At 53.0% G+C, this 21,755-nt stretch overlaps 2 protein-coding genes across 3 annotated transcripts in view; one reads left to right on the forward strand and one right to left on the reverse strand.

Annotated features, from left to right (window-relative positions):
• Positions 1-21,755, reverse strand: part of Cad99C (cadherin 99C) — a 227,029-nt gene that overhangs the window by 128,845 nt on the left and 76,429 nt on the right. The gene's annotated exons all lie outside the window — the stretch shown is intronic.
• On the forward strand, positions 4,098-6,386 carry LOC119161129 (uncharacterized). Its single transcript, XM_037413476.2, has one exon. It carries the CDS (start codon positions 4,766-4,768, stop codon positions 6,383-6,385), a length of 1,620 nt encoding a protein of 539 aa, XP_037269373.2. The 5' UTR covers positions 4,098-4,765; the 3' UTR covers position 6,386.

Below are 21,755 nucleotides of genomic sequence, written 5' to 3' on the forward strand. Positions count from 1 at the left end.
CACCTCCATAATCTATTTTATTTTTCTTGCTTATATATTTCCGTGGACTTGTCCATTCGTACGACGACGGCCGTATGGAGTACGTACATGTATATATACTCTTCCTAGGGCGGTGTGGTCATCATCGTTAAAAGAAGCCGTCCTTCTTTTTCTCTGTTGAGGCCATTCGAATCGGGGTCGCGCGGCATGCCTCTCCACTTGTGGAGTGCGCATTAGCCACCACCGTATATTCGGTCGCGCCGAATAACCTCCTTCCACGGAACCTGCGCTCTACACGGACCTCGAACGCAGAGGCTTTCTCGACGATCGGCCGGCCCGGGGGATGCCGCGAGATGTTTATTCTGGAGGGCAGTCGTATCACGGGCGTATCCACGATATCATTACGGGGGAAAGGAAGGGAGCAGGGTTGTCCGACCACTCTCTTGTGTGTACGTGCGTGTGTTTGTATGTTTGCATGTATAAAGAACTGAAAAAGTTTCAAGAAGCTTGGCCCTCCATCCCACTTCAAGTTCAAGTAAAGTCCGTGTTCAAGCAATTCGGGCACGCTTCAATTGGGGCGAAATGCTATTACGTTCGTTGAATTTGAATAAAATTATTCTAGAGTGGTACCACCCCGTGCCTCAGAATGATATCGTGGTCTGACACGTTGATATGTCAGAATGTAATTACAAATAAATTCTTGCTGGTAATTTCGCACAAAGAAGGACAAACGTAGAGGGACATTCATATGTTTTGTTACCATTAGCTGCAGAACAAAAGCCTCTCCCATATTTTTCAAACTAGCAAATTGTTGCACTTACTGCGCCCACGTTGTACCCACAAACTGTTTTGGCTGAGTTAAATCTCTATAAAGCATCCGATTACCGCAGTGATTGGGGAACTCCTGTGCAGTTTGTCACATTCACAAATTCATCACGTCGATGAACTGACGCGATGAATTGATGGCGCATTACTGGCACAATGAATTTTCACTCGTTTACATTCTGTTCCGTATATAATGACCACTTGACAGTCTTTCGAAACCCAGATTCGTCTGTTCCAGCGTTACCCACTTCATACGATCATGATGTCACCATCCATGTTCCCATTGCACGCACAGTAGCCCACAGTCGGGTGCGTTCGTAGCCCGCAACTAAGTCATTTTATGATCGTCGATGCAGCATTGTCGTCTTTCCTTCCGGCGCGCTCCTCATATTCTGGCTCCTCTCTCGTCGTCTTAGCCTTTACGAGAAGCCCCTGCTGCACTACGTCAGGCTTTGCCGAGTCCCTCATCGCCGTTGTCATCAGCCTATTTGATGCCAACTGCTGGGCAAAAATTTCTCTGAATGACTTCAGAGAATGACTTCTGAATATGCGATCCTGCCCATGCAGTACAAAAGCCAACGCGTTTCACCAGCGAAGATCACAGCCGGCCAACGATGATACGCGTAATCATTGTTCTGCGAGTGTTGCTTGTGCTAAGACGGTTGTTTTGGGACGTTCAACCCCACATATGAATCAATGCAAAGAGTGTTCCTTTTGCTGGGTACGATATTCGCCCAAATGACCCTCCTTAATCAAGGATTCCACTGCTTGCGGTCTTCACCATCTCAACCCCGTGACAATGCATTAGATGCCGCCGCAGATGCACTGTACAGTTATTGACCCGGCTCTCAACTGCGAAGAAACATCGGGCATGTTTCCCGCCTCAACGTCATTTTAGCCATATATATCAAGCAACGAAACGACGATTTACCTGCGTCGCGGCTAGACCAAAACTGTTCACGAAGCCTGTGCTTTCCAAGGCGCGATTGGAAATGACGACGGTGTTAGCGGATCTGGGCGCTCGATTTGCTCTTATATGAATGCACCCTCTGCATTTTGTGCTCTGCCGTTTGATAACTACAGACCAGATAGTGCCGCTAAATTGCTTTTCGCAACCCTATAATCCCAGGCTGTGTTTAGAAATGCTGTATGAATCAAGCGTCAAGCGAAATGCGTGCTTTATGCCTAGTCTCCCCGCTGCCGATCACATACATATAGACTACTTTCACAAGGGATTAATGAACGACATTCTTTCTTCCGTGTTACTTGGTGACAAAATTGGTTAATGCGGATTTCTCAAGTTGACGGGGCGTATAACCTAAGTAACAATGCGCTGTCTCTTCTTTTCTTTGTTTGTTCTAACAGCAAGACACCGGAAAAACTTCCATCACATGTAGGTCGGCTTTGATACTGGCATTTCTCCCTGCGCGCGGTCGTAAAAGAGCTTTGGACTGAGCGTATAGACCATAGGCGCACCTTCTTGTCTTCTTCCGCGCCCGAAAGAGCCGAACAAGTGTTGCCTCTGCCTCTTGGTCCAAAAAAAAAAAAAGAGGATGCCATCAAAAACGCATGGGTGGCTCGAAAATCTTCTGGGTCAAATGCATAAAGCTCGAGGTCAAACGTGTCCCCGAGAGGTTAGACTCACGACAATGACCCTTCGCTTTCCCGTAATAGCGCGTGACTGTGTGTATATAAGTCGTACGAAGCGTATACCCGAAACGGGACAGACCGTTTCTTCTACTCGTGCGGCTTGTCTGCTCCGCCGTGAGGAACAAACTCCATCAGCCGCGCTATAGCGGCGCGCGCACGGCGAACTGCGACCTCGCCGAGCCGGGCGTGTCGCTCGCTGTATGGCAAAAAAATCCATTAAGCGGATCAAATGTCGCGCTTGAGGAGAGAGAGAGAGCGCGCCGTTCTTTGAAGCGTCATTACGGCGTCGATTTGCCGCAGAAGAAAGACGAGACAAAAAACGCCGCTTGGAGCAAACCACCCAACTCGAAATGACACGACCTGCGGCTGGTTTTTCTTTTTCCTCTCTGGGGCTTGTCTTAAGAAGAAGACGAAGAAAAAGCGGAACATTGCAGCGGAGGTTCGCACACAAAGCGAAGACACGAGAAAAAAAAAAGAGTGGGGTTGATGCAGAAGGTGGAGGTGTATTCGGAGTTGCAGCAGTTTGAATCAAACTGCCTCGGGAAGACCTGAGTGAGCCGGCGCACTGAGTCGTCCTCTTCAGTTGCCAGGCCCGCGACAGCCACCCCGCAAGGTCAGTCGGCTAGGAGGAATGCCACTTCCGCGAGCCAACGTCGGCGGCGATCCGTTAGGAGAAGCGGTTTTCCTCGCCCCATCCGCATCCCTTGTGATGCCGGCTGATATTCCGGTTCTCGGCTTGCTGCTGTTCGACGAAGAAGGAAGGGCTGCCCGGCCCCTTCTCGTTCCTTGTTTGCCCGCCGGGATCGGTCGGGCCCTCCAGGCAGGCTCGGTCAGCGGGCCAACCAGCGCGTGCTAGCCCGCGCCCTGCTGTCCTGGTGCGACGACGAACCCTAACGCTCGCGCCCACCTGGCCCAGTCCGGAGATGCGAGGGAAGAAAACCAAACAACGCGCTGCACACCGGTTCTGATTACGCGCGGAGAGCATAGTAGATGTAGTAGTAGTAGTATCCATCCTGGCGCTGTGTTTGGTAAGGTGGTTCATCAAACACAGTTCCTGCTCAGCAAGAAAAGAGGAAAGGAGATGGATGCGCTGTAAACTGCGCGGCGTAGAGGGAAAAGCGTCTCCCGCCGATCACTTCGTCGACCCTTAAACCTTTTATGCGGCCGCACACGCATAGGTGCCCGAACACTTCGATCAATCAACAAATCAACTTTATTTCAGTCTATTTCATAAACAGACAGAGGCGTGGCGAATAAAAGCTGTCTTCCGAGAGCTTGACGAGCCCGCCGCCACCTTTACACGTTGGTTCAGGATTCGGCAGTTTTATGCTTGTCGAGCAACGTAAGCCGAGTTGCGCATGACGCCAACGTGTGTTACCCTTCGATGCTTGTCGTAAACAGCTCGAGGTGATAGTTTCTCACCTAATATTTGTGGGGATCTGAGGCGCGCCCGCGACCATTTTCGCGGGCATTCCGCCACACGGCCACACCCTTTTGCTTCCCTGCTCTGTTAACATCACGTGGCGATAGATGGCGCCACGCGCGGGCACGGCGCGCGCCACTGCGCGCGCCGAGGGAGCGCGCTCTTCTCCGTTGGTCGGCGCCGGGTAAGCACGTGTTTTCCTTCGTCCGCGTCCCCTTTGGGAATCGCCGGACTGCAGCCTGCCTGGGGTGGCCTTGGGCACCTCGGCAGGCGTGTTTACTTGAGTGCTAGCTTCGGTAGCGTACGCTAAGCCCACAGCGGTGCCTAGTGCTTGAAGTGGTCGTACCACAACGAGCCGCACTTGCCGTAGGCCCAGCGCGTACGAGGTTTGCCCTAACACTCGCGACCAGGCCCAGTGGCCATCGTGAGAGTGCGCAGCATAGCCGCGAGGGACCTTTTCCCGACCGGCGTGTCAAAGCTCGCCATTGCCAGCTGCGACGTGCTCGCGGTTTTCCCCTTATTGTGAACGTCCGCGTGCGGGTGCCTTTGCTACCCGCGTCCCGGGAGCGGACGTTGTACTGTTGTTCGGGGTGCCGCCAGAGGCAATAAAGTGTTGTGTACTGTTACATTAGAACACTGTCTATTTGCCGCGCCGCGCTAAACGCCTTATCAGTTGAGCGCGCGCGGAGCGGTGCGCTACACGCGAGTAAACGGAGTAGCGGCCCTGTGGCTCGCTAAGCGTGAACCCGCGGTGATCGTCCGCTGCAGTTAATAGCGGGGTCACCATACTGGCGCCCAACGCGGTATCAAAGGCTCATTAAGCCTTTGATTAGTCTTAGCCGAGTCAGCCCGCCTTTGCGAATCAGACTCGCCGCGTTTACCCGCGTTATGTCTGCTGCGCGTGAGTTCTGTCCGCTGACGCTTTTAGCAGATACCGCATTGCTCGAGAACAGGGCCAGTGCCCCCCTTGAGCATCACAATCGCGCACCCTCACTTGTCACAAGCCCCAGTCGGGATGACACGAGGCGCTACGTATCAGCTCCCATTGGAGAGGTAGCGCGTTTTGGGTCCGGGGCCATAGCCCAACCCGAACAGTGCACAAGGACATGGACTACTACTGCTCCCTTTGGAATGCATGGTAGTTCCATGTCACAGCGCTCCGAAACGGCTCTCAGTGGAGCTTCCGGGGCGCAGATCGGCACCGCGGCCTCAGCCGTTGCCGAATTTTGTCCGCTGGCTGCTACGCAACCTAGCAGCCAAGCTCATTTCGAGCACGCGCCTGTACCGCTAGCCGCAAGCGGCCTAGCATTTTCACGTGAAGCTGCCCCAAGAGTCGGCTGTGAAAAACAGGCGCTCCCCAGAGTCGCGACGGCCGGTATCCATTTTGAAACCGCGCCGCTTATCGAGCTCGGAGACAGTTCCCCATCGCTCGCCCGCGCCGCTAATGCACCGACAGCTTCCTTTGAAGCGGGCGCACAGACGCTGCTGCAAAATGCCGCCCAAATGATTCAGGCACTCACGGGGGCAGTCCAAACGCTTTCGGCCATTCCGAAACGCCCTCATCCCGCTGTCATGTTGGCCGTTCCGACCTACAGCGGGTATGGTGATCTGCAAAGTGCAAGAGATTACCTGGACTCCCTCGCACGTTATCAGAGAGCCATGGGTCTAGACGATGAGGAAGTGCTCGGACGCGTCGTCCCGGCAGCACTGACTGACACGGCGGCCAGGTGGCATCGGCTTTCCGGCCACCGAGCAGCAACCCTCGAGGAGTTCCGCGCGGCCTTCCTGCGCGAATTCTTACCCGCTGACTACGAGAGTAGGATGCGGCGCGAGCTCGAGCTCCGCACACAAGCTCCTGATGAGTCGCTTCAGGAGTACGTACGCGCGATGGAAGACCTTTTTTCTATCGCTGAGCCCAGAGCCTCGAACGAGGAGCGCGTCGAACGGGTGATTAGGCAGGCACACCCGACTTTTTCGGCGTACCTGCGCGGCAGTCGCTTCCGTGATTTGGAGCAATTGGCCGTCGAGGCAAAACGCATCCAAGGCGACATTCTCGCCGCGCGTTCCTATCACCCGCCACCGCCAGCCAGCGAGGCCCTCGAACCGCGCTGCGCGTGGGGAGGGGCCATGACCCTTTCTCAGCGGCAACAGCCCGCCGGAGCTGCCTTTGCGGCTACCCCTACAGCTGGGCGCGCGTGGGAGATAAGCGATCGAGCTTTAGATCCCTACACGTACGGGAGGCGGGCAGCCGGTGCTGCATCGCAACTCGACGCGCGCGAGCAGGGACGAAATCCGACCCAGCGCATCACCGGTGGTAACGGTCGTCAGAGCGGTTCCTTTGATCACGCGGCGAACCCACCCCGGCAGCTCGCAGCTGCTCCGTCGCGGGAAAGGGACCGCGATGGAGTGCGCTGTTTCCGCTGCCGTCAACGAGGGCACATAGCGAGGGAGTGCTCCGCGTTTGTGCCTCCTGTGAGGCAGGGAAACGGGAGCGCGGGCCGTTCGTGAAGGCACGAGCGGCCGAACCCTTGCTTCTCCCCTCTGCGTATCGGGCAAGCAGTCTTTCTGGTGCGCACGCGCCGTTTATTTCGGTCACCATTGTCGGTCGCAAATTCTCGGCGTTGCTGGACACGGGCGCAAGCGCTTCGTTGTTTGGCGAACAGGTGTTGTCCCACTTGCAGAAGCGCTCGGTGCGCTTGCGGGACAGCCGAACGACATTCACCCTCGCGAAAGGCGTGGCCCAGTCGGCGGGCGCCGCGAGGTTGACTGTCAGATGGGGAGGCCGAATGAGACGCGCGCGTTTCGTTCATCTTCCAGGGCTCAGTGTTCCTGTGATTCTCGGTCGGGACTTTCTCCTAAAAACCGGTATCGTAGTGGACATTGCGAATGGAGGCTATCGCGACGGACCTTTTTCCGAGCTAAAGCCGTTCATCAGCCCTCCGGCGCTTTCTGTTGCCTGTGCAGTTGAAGCGTCGAAACCGTGTCACGTGCATACTTCGGGGGCAGGCCCCTGCGCTATGCACTCGTCGGCTCAAAATCCCCATCGGGATCGAGCGGCACGACACGAAGAGGCTCCGCATCCTTTGATCGCCTGTGCGACTCAATTGAATGATACACAGAAGGCTCGTTTGTCGGCACTGTTGCGCGAATACGATGAGCTCTTCACCGATCAACCCGGCTGTACCGATTTGGTGAGCCATTCGATCGAAACTGGCGACGCGCTTCCTTTGAAGTGTAACCCCAGGCCCGTCAGCCAGGCCAAGAGGCAGGTAATTGACGGCTTGCTGGACGAGATGCTCTCATCCGGCATTGTTCGCCGTTCGTCCAGCGCCTGGGCGTCTCCAATTGTGTTGGTGCCTAAGAAAGATGGCAGTCATCGCCTGTGCGTAGACTATCGCCGTCTCAACGGAGTGACTCGTAAGGATGCCTATCCGCTCCCCACGATTAGCTCCATCGTAGGAAACCTCGGCACTGCGCGGTACTTTACCACATTAGATGCCTCCAAAGGTTACCTACAGGTCCGGATGGATGAGCGTGACCGTTGCAAGACCGCGTTCACGTCCCACAGAGGGTTATTTGAGTTCACTCGTATGCCCTTTGGTCTTTGCAATGCTCCTGCGACTTTTCAGAGACTCATGGACCGCGTCCTCGGGGAAGCAAAGTGGTCTTACTGCATGTGCTACCTCGACGACATCGTGATTTATTCACGAACCTTCGAAGAGCACTTGGCCCACATTGCCGATGTGCTCGGGAGGGTGAGAGCCGCCGGGATGACGTTAAATCCCGCAAAGGCCCAACTAGCGCAAATCCGAGTTCAGTTACTTGGCTTCACGCTGGGCGAAGGCTCCATTGAGCCGGATCGGGAGAAACTTCGAGCAATCCTCGATTTCCCCGCGCCCAAGGACGTACGCGGCCTGCGCCGCTTTCTCGGAATGGCCAATTTTTACCGGTCGTTCATTCCGTCCTGTGCCCGAGTGCAGGCGCCCTTGACCAAGCTCTTGGGTAAGTCAGCTGAGTGGCGATGGGGACCTGAGCAGCAAGAGGCGTTTTGCCGTCTGTCTAGCGCCATTGCGGAGACAGCGCAGCTCAAGCTCCCCGACCTGACCAGACCGTTTGTTGTTCAGACTGACGCAAGCGATCTGGGATTAGGAGCAGTTCTCCTACAGGAATACGATGGTGTGTTGCAGCCGCTGGCCTTTGCCAGCCGCTCGTTGATACCCGCGGAAAGGAATTATTCCGTGACCGAGAGGGAGTGTCTCGCCATCGTGTTTGCACTGCGGAAGTTTGATGTCTACCTGGATGGGACGAAATTTGTGGTGCAAACAGATCACAGCGCGCTTAGCTGGCTGATGCGGCTCCGTGAGCCTGCAGGCAGGCTAGCGCGCTGGGCTCTCCTAATACAGCATTATGACTTTTCAGTGCAGTATCGGAAGGGGAGCACTAACGTGGTAGCTGACGCGCTATCTCGTGCCCCAGTGTCTACCAGGAGCCTGGATCCCGGTGTGACAACCGCTAGCGGTGCCTTTGCGCAAGCGAGCGGCGCGGGCGAAACGGCGGCGGAGCCGCCGAGTGGAGAAAAGGGTGAGTGCGGCGACGAGCAAACCCTTTCCACGGGCCAGGCAAGCAGCGCGCCGCGAAGCGGGCGAGAGGGGAAGCGAAAGGGAAGCGAACCCGTGACGCCAATGCGAGCGGATGCGATGGCTGCAGTCCTGAGTGGGAACGATACCAAGCTCCCCTTTGGGAGAATGGGAATCGCTTTCAGCAGACAAGAGTTACTGAAGGCCCAGCAAGATGATCCGTTTTGTCGCGAGTTGAGCGACGGTCTCAGGGAGACGGAGCGCCGAGACGCTGCTGGTAGTGCGGCGGGCGCAGGGGGACGGGAACCGGCGTGTGTCGCTGGGTCCCCCGCGGATACATACTTGCTGGACCACGATGGACTCCTGCTGAAATACATAGCCACCGATGAGGAGTCAGTGGACCCGTTTAAGGTGGTTGTGCCCAAAAGTCTGAGAGGCGCACTGTTGCGAGCCTCTCACGACGAGCCCATTGCCGGTCACCTGAGTGGCTCCAAAGTTTTTGCGAAACTGAGCAAGGTTGTGACTTGGCTTGGCATGAAGCATGACATTTTTCGCTATTGCCGTTCCTGCCACGTCTGTCAAACGGTGAAATCAAGGGGTGGCAAGCCGCCCGGCTTGATGAAACCGATTGTCAGTGAGCGTCCGTGGCAAGTAGCCACCTGCGATCTAATGGGGCCATTCCCCAGGAGTAAGCAGGGGTTCATACATCTGATGGTAGTTGTTGATCATTTTTCCAAATGGGTGGAGCTGTTTCCGCTGCGGAAAGTGACAGCGCGAGCGGTGCTAGAGAGGCTACAGGAAGTGTTTTGTCGGTTCGGCTTTCCGAAAAGATTGATCACGGACAATGCGTCGTATTTCACCGCTCGGGTGTTTGGTAATACGTGCCGTTCCCTAGGAATAGATCACTGCACCACTTCGCCCTACCATCCCCAGTCCAATTTGACGGAGCGAACCAATCGTACGCTCAAACCGATGTTGGCGGCCTTTGCCGAAAGTCAAAGGGACTGGGCAGACCATTTGAGTGGACTCGCGTTTGCAATCCGAACCTCCGAGAGTCGCTCTACTGGTTTCTCTCCCGCCTTCCTTAATTTCGGAAGGGAGTTGGCAAATCCGGTGACCAGTGTCATGCAATGCCAGCTCGGAGACGAGGAAGAACCGGCAGACTGCTCTGCTTACGCTTCCACACTTCGGGACAGGCTTTGTCGAGCTCTCAGTAGAGCGAGGCAGAGTTTGGCATCGGCCAGGGCCGAACAAAAAGCCCAGTACGACCGAAAACGTCGCCACCTTTCATTTAAGGTGGGTGACCTCGTCCTGAAGCGCAACCACGCTCTTAGCGACGCGAGCAAGGGTTTCTCAACTTCGCTCGCTCCAAAGTGGCTTGGTCCGTACCGAGTGGAAAAAGCTTGGACTCCACTCGCGTACTTGCTGAAAGACCCGCTTTCGGGAAAACTCAGCCGTGCCCATATCGCAGACCTGAAAGCCTTTGCGTCAAGGTCTGACGAGCCTGCGCCAGCGCCCAGTGGCTCTTCGTGCAAGCAACGGCGCACACCCGGTGCGGCGGACCGCATTCGGACCACGCACCGGTATAATCTGAGGAAGCGGTCACCTTAGTGATTTCGCGCCGGACGGCGGGCTTATTTCCGCAACCGAAGGCCCTCATTTTTACTTGCTAGTCTCAGTTAGCTAACTTCTTTACAGCTAGTGCTTGCAAAGAAGTCTGTTCCGCCCAGCTGCTGCTGCTGATTGTCATGTGAGTGTTGTTGTTTACTTGATGTTTTTTTTCCGTGTTTTCTTTTTTTCTTCTCGCTGGAGGAGGGGATTGTGAATTGGTGCTTTAGCGAGGGGAGAGGGACAAATGACACTTTGCGCTTCCTTTGCGGTGCGCGTTTGGAGAGACCCGACCATCGGAGGTGCGTGTGCGTGTGTGTGTGCGTGTGGCGACAGCTTAAGGAGTCACCGACCCCTACACCACTTTGGACTCTGGAGGTGTTCGGAGACCTGCGGTCCTTAGGCAGTCCGGTTGCGCCCTGCTCCCGACCGTCGCTGATAAGCTCTGCTGGCCTTTCTATCACGGCTCCTGTACGAGGCCAGCTGTCGCAGACGCTGTGCACGACTCGACCGACGCCGCAGGACGCTTCGCAGCCAGTAGATTTGGCGACCTTGATTCCAGCAAAAGGGCCGGCTGTCGCAGCGAGGTCCTTCCGAACCTCCACCGAGGCGGCGTTCGTCGGACTCGCAGGGCTGTCGTCAACATCGACGAGACGAAGTCACCCAAGTCCAACATTACGTGACGCTTCCCCTCCGAGCTGTGGACGCGCTCTTGCGTGAGCATCATGAACTCCCGTTACCCCTCTTCCGCGGAGCCATTGTATTTCTAGAGTGTATTCTTGTGTTGTGTTTTTTCTTCAGCAGCAGTTGCAGAGCGAGGCTGAGGCTAGCTGTTGCCCATTGCATGACGCCTTTGCATGCATGGGTGACGACCGGCTGCCTTTGCAGACCGGTATATAGGGTGAATTAAGGAGAGGAGGATGTGGGGATCTGAGGCGCGCCCGCGACCATTTTCGCGGGCATTCCGCCACACGGCCACACCCTTTTGCTTCCCTGCTCTGTTAACATCACGTGGCGATAGATGGCGCCACGCGCGGGCACGGCGCGCGCCACTGCGCGCGCCGAGGGAGCGCGCTCTTCTCCGTTGGTCGGCGCCGGGTAAGCACGTGTTTTCCTTCGTCCGCGTCCCCTTTGGGAATCGCCGGACTGCAGCCTGCCTGGGGTGGCCTTGGGCACCTCGGCAGGCGTGTTTACTTGAGTGCTAGCTTCGGTAGCGTACGCTAAGCCCACAGCGGTGCCTAGTGCTTGAAGTGGTCGTACCACAACGAGCCGCACTTGCCGTAGGCCCAGCGCGTACGAGGTTTGCCCTAACACTCGCGACCAGGCCCAGCGGCCATCGTGAGAGTGCGCAGCATAGCCGCGAGGGACCTTTTCCCGACCGGCGTGTCAAAGCTCGCCATTGCCAGCTGCGACGTGCTCGCGGTTTTCCCCTTATTGTGAACGTCCGCGTGCGGGTGCCTTTGCTACCCGCGTCCCGGGAGCGGACGTTGTACTGTTGTTCGGGGTGCCGCCAGAGGCAATAAAGTGTTGTGTACTGTTACATTAGAACACTGTCTATTTGCCGCGCCGCGCTAAACGCCTTATCAGTTGAGCGCGCGCGGAGCGGTGCGCTACACGCGAGTAAACGGAGTAGCGGCCCTGTGGCTCGCTAAGCGTGAACCCGCGGTGATCGTCCGCTGCAGTTAATAGCGGGGTCACCATATATTGTAGCTTGGCGAGACGGAACAGAGAGGCAAATCTCAAGCACAAATGCGATCGACAGCCTCATATACAATAATAATGCGCTCGCTTATCCGAAAGATGTAGAACACTTGAGAACAAGCACGGAGCTATACCAGAACGCACATTCACTTTACTACCCACTAAGGGAGGAAGGGTCTAGGGGATGAAAAAAAGGAAGCAGATATGGAACACTGCCGGTGTCATTTCGTCCAGAGGGGCATATCGATACTATAGAATCTGTCGACTTAAAAACCTAAGGCCGAATTCATACACCTTCCGTTTCGTAAGTGCGTTTTCATATTGGTCAGCCAGCTTCGCTAATGATAAGTGGCATCCGTCTTCTATCATGTTTTCTTGCCCTCACCCCTTTCCCTTTCTGATAACTGGCTAACCTTCCTATCCTTCCAAATTTATTTTCCTCGTCCTCCTTTTCTTATGTACGAGATTAGTTCAGCCAATAGTCATTGGCTGAACTATTCTCGCACATAAGCGCAAGATACTTTTCATGAATATTGGCCCCACATTTTAATCACCGACGTCATGAGCTGTCAAACACGCAGTGCAGTAAATTCTAAACAGCGACGGCTGGTTTATGTAGCGGCGTGTCTGTGGCTATTCTTACGCCGCCGCTCGTACCTATGTCATACAATCCGTGGCCATGTTATTGTGCTCTCGCATGGGCAGCGTAATGGCTTGCGTTGCCGTATCGAGAACCACGCGCGTGAGATATTAGGGAGTTTTAGAATAGCGCACCGCGAGCCCTTGCGGTGCGGTCGCTGTCACTGCGCATGCGTCGTAACGCGAGTTGGCGTTCGCGTTCGCGGACCGCACGCAAAAAATCCGGAATTGCGTGCGGTGATGGCGGCCCGCATGTAACCCGCGAGCGCTGTTTTCGAGGCTACGGTGTCGCTTCAATCGTACGTTGCGGATCGCAGCAGAACAAACGCTATTCTAAAGCTCTTATGGCGCCCGCTTCGCCCACAACGCCCGCAGCGCTTACAAACGGTATTCTAAAACTCCCTATTGACGAGTCAATGTGCCATGCACATAAAAAAAAAGGGGGGGGGGGGAGTGCCAGGCTGCAATGCGAGCGCTTTCCGCATTGCGGTATGGCAATGCGGCTGTGCGCGCAGTCGTGGTGTCGTCCTCGTCTGCAAGACAGTTTTTGCTTCACTGTCCCTTTCTCTTAATTTCATTACCATAATCTCATCTTAGAATGTTATTCTCATCGTGCAACGCCATAAGAACGTTTCCCTTGCTTGCATAACACGATGATCATATAACACAAAGTTCAGAAATTAAAAAAAGAAAGAGAGAGAGAGAGAGAGAGAGAGAGAGAGAGAGAAAAGAACAGCAACGTCCGCATTGCTATATGCATACGCATGGACCACTCTGTGCGATGCCCATCACATATTCTCCCACGAGAATAATTGAAGGCCGATTTACGTAAGCATGGGCTTACGAAGCTCTCACGTTAACAGTCTGAGATCGGAGCATTAGGAAACTTTCTTCGACGTGGACGACTCGCGAGGAGAAAAAATTTAACCTTAGCAAAAGTTGTTTTTATATGCACTCTAAGTAGCATTGCCCTGTTGAAAAGTAATTCGATGATCGTATTTCAATGCACAATAAAAAAATGGTGTCACAAATTATTTTTATATGCGCTTTAAGTAGCAGTGCCCTGTTGAAAAGTAATTTGATCACCGTATTTCAATGCACATTAAAAGAAATGGGGCCACGTGGTACTCTCCTGCAGACTGCTGTCATTCTTTGTCTTTCTCACTTTGTCTTCTATTATCGCTTTCCTTTTTTTCCTTTTTTTTCAGATTTTGTTATTAGTAATCAGTATTATAAGAACCATCATCCCCACAAATATTACGCCGGCAAACTTCCCTTTTATATATATATATATATATATATATATATATATATATATATATATATATATATATATATATATAAGAACATTAAAAAATTCCACAAATTTACTTTTCTTCTACGCGCATACGTACAGTCGGAATCAGTTGTCTATATATAAAGCGGTCAAGCCCGTCGCTGTGGTTGCTCGAACCATCCGCAGTACGTCATGTGGTCTGCAAGCTTCTGTTAGTGCTTGAATCACAGCACGAGGACTTAGCATGCGACATTACTGCATTTGGTGCCATTACTGCTTCGATCTCTAAAAAAAAAAAGAGACAGAAACTGCTGCTCTGGCAGTTGACTGGCTGCTCCAAAAAGTGTCATTCAGACAGTCAAACTTGGCGCAGTACAAAATTTCTTTCGCAGAAATATGCGGGCGCAATGTTTCACGATGTTTGACAACGATTTGCAGTACCCTTTAATAAAGCACGCCCCGCAGCGGTGTTCTAGTACAATAAGGAAAAAGAAAAAAAAATCCGCGGTGGTCTATAGTGGCTAAAGCACTGGGCTGCTTACCTGCAGGTCGCGGGATTGAATCCCGGCTGCGGCGGCTGCATTTTAGATGGAGGCGAAAATGCTGTAAGCCCGTGTGCTCAGGTTGTGGGTCACGTTAAATAACCCCCGGCGGTCGAAATTGCCGGAGCCGTCCACTACGGCATCTCTCATAATCAAATGGTGGTTTTGGGACATTAAACCCCACATATAAATTAATCAACAAGGCGCCGAACACCTCGTTCGGATCGACAAAGGAACAAAAGCAGGTGTGATGAAAGTCTGCATTAACTTATCAATTTCATGTGAAGTACTTGTTCCATGCATGCTCCCAATCAGACAGCTGCGTCGCGACGCAGAAATTTTGTGGGTCTCGACTTAGACTTCGTGTGTTACTCATTTGCGGGACAATATGCATCGGAATCGGAGAGCGAAACCATTCGCAGATAAGCACCGCGGCGTCCTTGCTTTTGTTAGACAGAAGCAGGAAGCTCCGCCCACGAGATTGTGCCACGTGGACTCCCAAGGGCTATGCAGTGCTCTCGCTTTAACACGCAAGTTGGTTTCGACTTGCATAACTTTAGTCAAGAAGAAAAATATAAAGAAAGCAAGAGAGAAAGGAAAAGAAAAATAGAGCGACGCACTATACTTGTACGCTCAGACGCACGAGTTTAGGGTTACAGCCTTCGTGAAAATAAAAAAGAGAAAGAAATAAGGTTAGACAGGCAACGGGTTCGCGTTACGCTGAGTCAGACGTAATGGGAACGCCTCGTTTTTGCATTCACTCTCGCCCACTTTTCCCCCACTTTTTGCGCCTACATGTATATATTATGCATGCACATTTCGTTCCCACGTAAAGAAAGAAAGAAACAGACAAAGAAAGAAAGAAAGAAAAGAAGAAACAAGAGAAAGAAAGAAAGAAAGAAAAAAGAAAGAAAGAAAGAAAGGAAGAAAGAAAGAAAGAAAGAAACAAAGAAAGACAGAAAGAAAGAAAGAAAGAAAGAAAGAAAGAAAGAAAGAAAGAAAGAAAGAAAGAAAGAAAGAAAGAAAGAAAGAAAGAAAGAAAAAAGCGGGAGATGGATGCAGCCACGCAGGAAAGACAGGCTATCTATACATTATAGACGGACGAAAGTGTTCATGAAAAAAGCAGAAGCATTCCGCGAGGCCCGCATCAAACGCGTGACAATAATAAAAAGAAGAAATCACGCGCGCAGTCACAGTGGTTATAGCATAGTTATTTGCTCCTGCTGCATATAGGCTTCAAAGCGGCCACCCTTTCTCTTTTTTTTTTCCATCTGAAGGAACGCGTAGATAGATGCTCCTGAAAGAGCCTCTCAGCATGCAGCGATTGATGTGTGTGCGCGAATGGGGGTCGTGCTATAGGCGTGACATCGGCGCTCACCTCCCAGAGGAAAACCAGCTTCCGACATCACTCACCTGTCGCAACACCTCAGCCGCACAAAAGAGGGGCGCTGGGAACCCGCTACTAAAGTGGCCGAAGCGTCTCGCTAAAACGGTACAACGGCCAGATTCGCCGCGAGATTCGCGGCAAACGTTTACTACACTATGGACACGGACGAACACCTTTGTCCGTGCCCGTATTCTTCGCGCTTTTTCATCGATGTGCACGAACAAAAGACGCCAACCGAGACACAAGAAACAATAGCCCGAGGTGACTTGCCTGTGTTTTTTTTCCATGCGTTTTGTAATTTGCTACATTTAACGAAATTTTAAAACTAATGCATATAAACTCGCTCACTTATTCGTGTCGATGTATACGCACGAAGCCTCCCGGAAAACTCTGGCGTAAACGTGGTTTTCTCTTTGTGCTCAAGCCTGGTTGCAAAGTAAAGTTTATTTCTCTTCCTCTCCCCATTACAACTGATCGTGCATTTTCAGCATTTTATGGGGCACTACCAACGCATATTAGGCATTATTTGCTTCAATTTTTAGCAATATCTTTTGTTTTTATAAACTTTTTCGCACAGCAATAAGCTGTGCAAAAACTGAACCTGCAATACAATCATACGAGACCGGAGACAGCATTCGACGCAGCACAGGCGTTTTTTTTTTTTGGGGGGGGGGGGGGGTAGGGGGTAGCGATAAACATAATGTTGCCTCCGGCCTTCTATCACAGTGCACGTGGCTGCCACTATTTCGTTGAAGTGTATTGTCTTCGTTTCTTTCTTTCGCCATCCCCCCCTTTTTAATGGTACTTCCAACCATCGCTTAATGTCCATCGTAGTCACCGATAGCCTGTTCAAGAGACGTTCGTGCGTGAGAAGCCTTCGCTAATTCGTTCAACTTACATTTTAGGGCACTAAAAGCACCGCACGTTAGGAGGCAATCACGTGGTATTTTTAAAAAATTTCGTGCACTGTCTGCGAGGCAAACTGTCCGCGAGTAGTTACAGGGAGTCATGCACCTTTGCTGAAGGTATTTTAATCAGATATTCTCGGTCATCGTCATAGGCAATTGCACGGCCGCTTGCCAATCACGAGCCAACGTTGCCCGCACACCGGTTAGCACCTTGCATCCCTTGTTCGCACATGCTGTTATGCCAGCGAGTCCTCGTCAAACGTCCGTGCCTCTGAAACAGGCAATCTGGGTCAAGGCCAGCCCGCAGCCCGCCGGGCGCGAACAACTCCACGGCGTGAACACGCGCGGCGCATCTGTGGCCCACGTGCATTGAGTCAGCGTCGCACGTGACAGCGAGCCGGCGTCCTCATGTCTGGTGGCCTGACGCATCGCGCGGCGAACCCCATTGGAGGAGCCTGCTCTGAAGACCAGCGGCGCTTCTGATTGGACATTTTAGTTGGGTCCGGTGCAAATAAAAGAAGCCCTGCGGCGTGTCGCGATCAGCGGTTTTAGGCGAAAGGCTGACCTATGTGTTAGAGAGAGGAGCTCGGCTCTTCGAGTCTCTGCCGGCCCCAGTGCCGAAATTGTAACGCCTCTGTATATATGCTGTACATAAACCTTGTTTAACTCACCGTCGTCTCGTCCGCTCGTCTCCTCAGCTCTGCGCAGAAGCAGTCGCGAGCTGAGAAACATACGCTACCAAACGGCTGGTGACCTTCCCGGCGGGGTCGAAAGCAGTGGCGCCTCCGGGACCGCGTCGGCGTCGCCGTCTTTCGCAACAGTGGTGGCTTCGGCGGGATCGGTCCGGCCTTCTCAACAGTGGTGGCAGCGGTGGGATCGGTCCGGCCTTCTCAACAGTGGTGGCAGCGGTGGGATCGGCCGGCGTCAGCGACATCGATGCGGTGAGTGCCTGATGTTTTCCCCTCAGTTCACCAGACTACTCTAGCTCAGGTTGTAGTAGTTTAGAGAAGGGCTGTGTGAAGCATTAGAGTGAGCTTTGATCGTTTCAAGCAAAGTCGAAGTGCTTTGAAACCAAAGTTAATGCGGAGGGGGTAAACACGGGAGAGTGAAAAGTTGCTTGCGCGTCTTGCTAGTTGACTTATAGTGGGTACGGCAAGTAAATTGTTAACAGGGGCAAACAGCAAGAGGCTAGTGTGAACGATGGAGAACCTTAAAGTGAAGGAACTCATCGAAATTTGTGAGGAACTCGGCATTACTTTGGGCCGTGCGAAACGAAAGCAAGCGATCCTTGAGATCATGAAGGATGAGGGAGTGTCGGCTGAGGAAGTCGATGAGGCCTGGGTGGATATTAAAGCACGCCGTGAGGAGGCTGAAAGGCGAGAAGTAGAAGCTCGCGAACGTGAGGAGGCTGAAAGGCGAGAAGCTCGTGAAGAGGCTGAAAGGCGCGAAGCTCGCGAACGTGAAGAAAGGCGCGAAGCTCGCGAACGTGAAGAAAGGCGAGAAGCTCGCGAGCGCGAGGAGGCCGAGAGACAAGAGCGCCTAGAGTTGAAACGACTAGAATTGGCAATCCTACAGTGTTCGCAGGCGCCTAGCGTAGCTTCTCCGACGATTCAGGTCAGCGGTTTCAGAATTCGGGACCAACTGCCACCGTTCGTAGTAGGCGAGGACATGGCGAAGTATCTCGTCAAGTTTGAACACGTCTGTGAGCGAAATGCTTTGGAGCAGTCTCTTTGGGCGCGGAACCTGCTAGCTCTTCTTCCCGGCGAAGTGTCCGACGCGATAACTTGCTTGTCGAGGGAAGCGTTTGAGAGCTATGACGAGGTTAAGGAAGTGCTCTTGAGACGTTATAAGTTGTCACCCGAGGCTTTCAGGCAAAGGTTCCGGTATGCTAAAAAGGGGAATGAGTCACACGTTGACTTCGCGTTTCGTCTTAAAGCCGATTTGATTGAATGGCTCAAGGGCGAAGGTGTTTATGACGACCGCGATAAAGTGGTGGAATGCGTTGCATTGGAGCAATTCTACCGCTGCATCGAGGAGGATGTTAAACTTTGGCTGCAGGACAGACTTGGGGAAGTACAGTTAAATAAGGCAGCTGAGTTAGCTGAGGAGTATTATACTCGCCGAAAGTTGCATAGCAGGGCAGTGCGCGTTGAAAAAGATGAGAGAAAAGAGGGCTTTTCAAGGAAACCTGATCAACGGAAACCCGTTCCGCACCGTAATTTCAAAAAGGACCCATCTCTTACTAAGGACAGTGTAGGGGAAGGGCAAGCAGAAGCGGAGAAATCGAGTGAGGTTTCTACCACACAGGCATTAGAACCGGAAAACAAACGGAAGCCGCTAATCTGCTACAACTGTAAAAAGGAAGGGCACATCGCGAGAAACTGTCAGGAAAAGTTTGCCTTCGCAACGATCCGAGAATCAGAAAAAAACATGCGGTTGTTGGAGCCGTATCTCCAAGAAATTAGGGTCAATGAGAAAACGTGCCGAGCACTTAGAGACTCAGCGGCAACCATGGACGTTGTCCATCCTTCATTGGTGTCTCCGGATGACTTCACAGGAGAGTGCGCGTGGATCAGGCAAGTCGCCGAGGAGCAGAGTGTTCGCTTACCAATCGCCACCGTTGTCATTGAAGGCCCGTTCGGTAAGCTTTGCACCGAAGCGGCTGTGTCTGCCGCGCTGAATGGTCGTTTTTCTTATCTTTTCTCCAACAACTCGGAGCAGCTTCTCAAAGAGCAGGGCAAATCGTTCTTCCCCAACTTAGCGTGCATGGCTCTCACGCGATCGCAAGCGCGGAAGCTATCGCGGCAGCTTGATCTGGTTCAATGCGGTGAACTCTCAAGTGACCTTGTCGGCGGGTCGACGGAACCCCAGAAAGGAAATTTTCCGCATGAGTCATGTGAGCAGTCACGCGAGCGGCCCGTCGCGGGAGCGGCCGGCGCGGTATGCGCTGGGGGAGACGACGTGGCGCCATTGAGTCAGAGCGAGAGGGTTGCAACGCTCTCGCCTGTAGCGGAAAGTTGGAGCGAGCTGCCGAGAGTTGATCGAGAGACGCTCATTCGAGGGCAGCGTGAGGATCTCTCGATTGAAGCGCTAGTGGAAAGCCAAATTGAAGCGCGAGTGGAAAGCCAGAAAAACGCGGCAAAAGTGCTGTCGAAGGAGCACTACGAGAAATCGGGGAAGAAGCGCGCTTTTGAAGTTGATAATCCGGTAATGCGGCTGCAGCCACCCAAAAGGAACAAGCTTGAGGTTGATTGGGAGGGGCCCGCCAAAGTATTATCGAAGCCTTGCGATACAAATTATGAGGTGCAAGTAGGAAGGCGGCAGCACAAAATTTACAACTTGATGAAACCCAATGTTCAACATCAAGCGGTCGTAAATCAGCTGTTGAAGGCTTCAGAGGAAGAGGAAGCAGAAAGTTTGAGTTCTAGTGAGGTAATCGAAGGGGGATCGAAAGTAATCCGGGAGCAGATAAACCTAGAGCCTAGCTTAAGTGAAGGAGGACCTGAGAAAGAGGACCTGAGAAAGATTGGTTCCGAGTTTGAAGACGTGTTTTCGGACTGCCCCGGAAACATGAGGGTGATCGAACACGATATCGAGCTAAGCGGTGAGGAGTCAATCCGTAGCAAGCCGTATCGTTGTTCCCCTGTGCAACGTCGCAAGTGTGAGCCGCTCTTGGTGCCGCATAGGTATCGTCGCCTAAAAGTGGCCGGTTACTGAAGTGGAGCATGTTGCTCCACAGCGCAACTTTGACGTTCGCTAAAGAAAAAAAGAAAAGGTAAACGCTAATGCAGGTGCATTGAGCAGTGCGTTCCAGCTAGTAACTTCTCAACCTTTCGGTTTCTGGTTGGCGATTCGGGGCAAAATTTTGACCTCATCACGACCTGGGCTGAGCGCTCTCGTTCAGAGTGATCTCAAGGGGCCAACTTTATGTGGTATTCTAATCCGTTACGTTGTTGTACGTGGGAAAAAAAAATTGAGTTGTCATTTTAGGGGTCTTTTGTCCCACATGTGCCTCTTGATGTAGAGGGAACAAAATTCCGATAAACACGTAGATAGGTATATGTTGTACTATACTTTGTCTGGTGTTCTGTCGGGTGACCGAGGGCACTTGCTTGTGTCGTGTGTTGTCTGTTGTCGAACCGTTCTTAGCAAGTTGCAGAACCATCGACAAGTGCTGAAACCGAAAATGGTCAGAAGAGACGAGCGAAGTTGGCCAGCAAGTTGTGGCGACAAGCCAGTGGAGCGGGGATCCGTCGTCAATGATGGGATGTGTTCCCGGAACAGTCTGGAGCTGTATTCTCCCCATGGCCCTGGAGGCGAACCTGGAGGGACCTGGCGAACGAGCGCACCTGACATCCGAGCCCCGTGGAAGCAGCTCGTCTTTCCGGTGCATTGTCTGGCGGCGGGGGTGCTGTTATGCCAGCGAGTCCTCGTCAAACGTCCGTGCCTCTGAAACAGGCAATCTGGGTCAAGGCCAGCCCGCAGCCCGCCGGGCGCGAACAACTCCACGGCGTGAACACGCGCGGCGCATCTGTGGCCCACGTGCATTGAGTCAGCGTCGCACGTGACAGCGAGCCGGCGTCCTCATGTCTGGTGGCCTGACGCATCGCGCGGCGAACCCCATTGGAGGAGCCTGCTCTGAAGACCAGCGGCGCTTCTGATTGGACATTTTAGTTGGGTCCGGTGCAAATAAAAGAAGCCCTGCGGCGTGTCGCGATCAGCGGTTTTAGGCGAAAGGCTGACCTATGTGTTAGAGAGAGGAGCTCGGCTCTTCGAGTCTCTGCCGGCCCCAGTGCCGAAATTGTAACGCCTCTGTATATATGCTGTACATAAACCTTGTTTAACTCACCGTCGTCTCGTCCGCTCGTCTCCTCAGCTCTGCGCAGAAGCAGTCGCGAGCTGAGAAACATACGCTACCAAACGGCTGGTGACCTTCCCGGCGGGGTCGAAAGCAGTGGCGCCTCCGGGACCGCGTCGGCGTCGCCGTCTTTCGCAACAGTGGTGGCTTCGGCGGGATCGGTCCGGCCTTCTCAACAATGCACTACGCTGGATTCTTTAGCTTTTAAGCGCTGCACCGTTTTAAGCGGAACGGTGGAGCGTAAGACAGCGCGCGTCAGAAATTCCGTTGGCAGGGGAACTCAAGAGAAGGAGTGTGAGGTGCACGAAAAAAACATATATGGAGAGAAGGGAGTCTCCTAAGCTCAACAAATAACGCTTTTTTTTTTTTTGTTGTTGTTGGC

The sequence above is a fragment of the Rhipicephalus microplus genome, chromosome X (assembly GCF_043290135.1).
Source record: "Rhipicephalus microplus isolate Deutch F79 chromosome X, USDA_Rmic, whole genome shotgun sequence".
Classification (NCBI taxonomy): domain Eukaryota; kingdom Metazoa; phylum Arthropoda; class Arachnida; order Ixodida; family Ixodidae; genus Rhipicephalus; species Rhipicephalus microplus.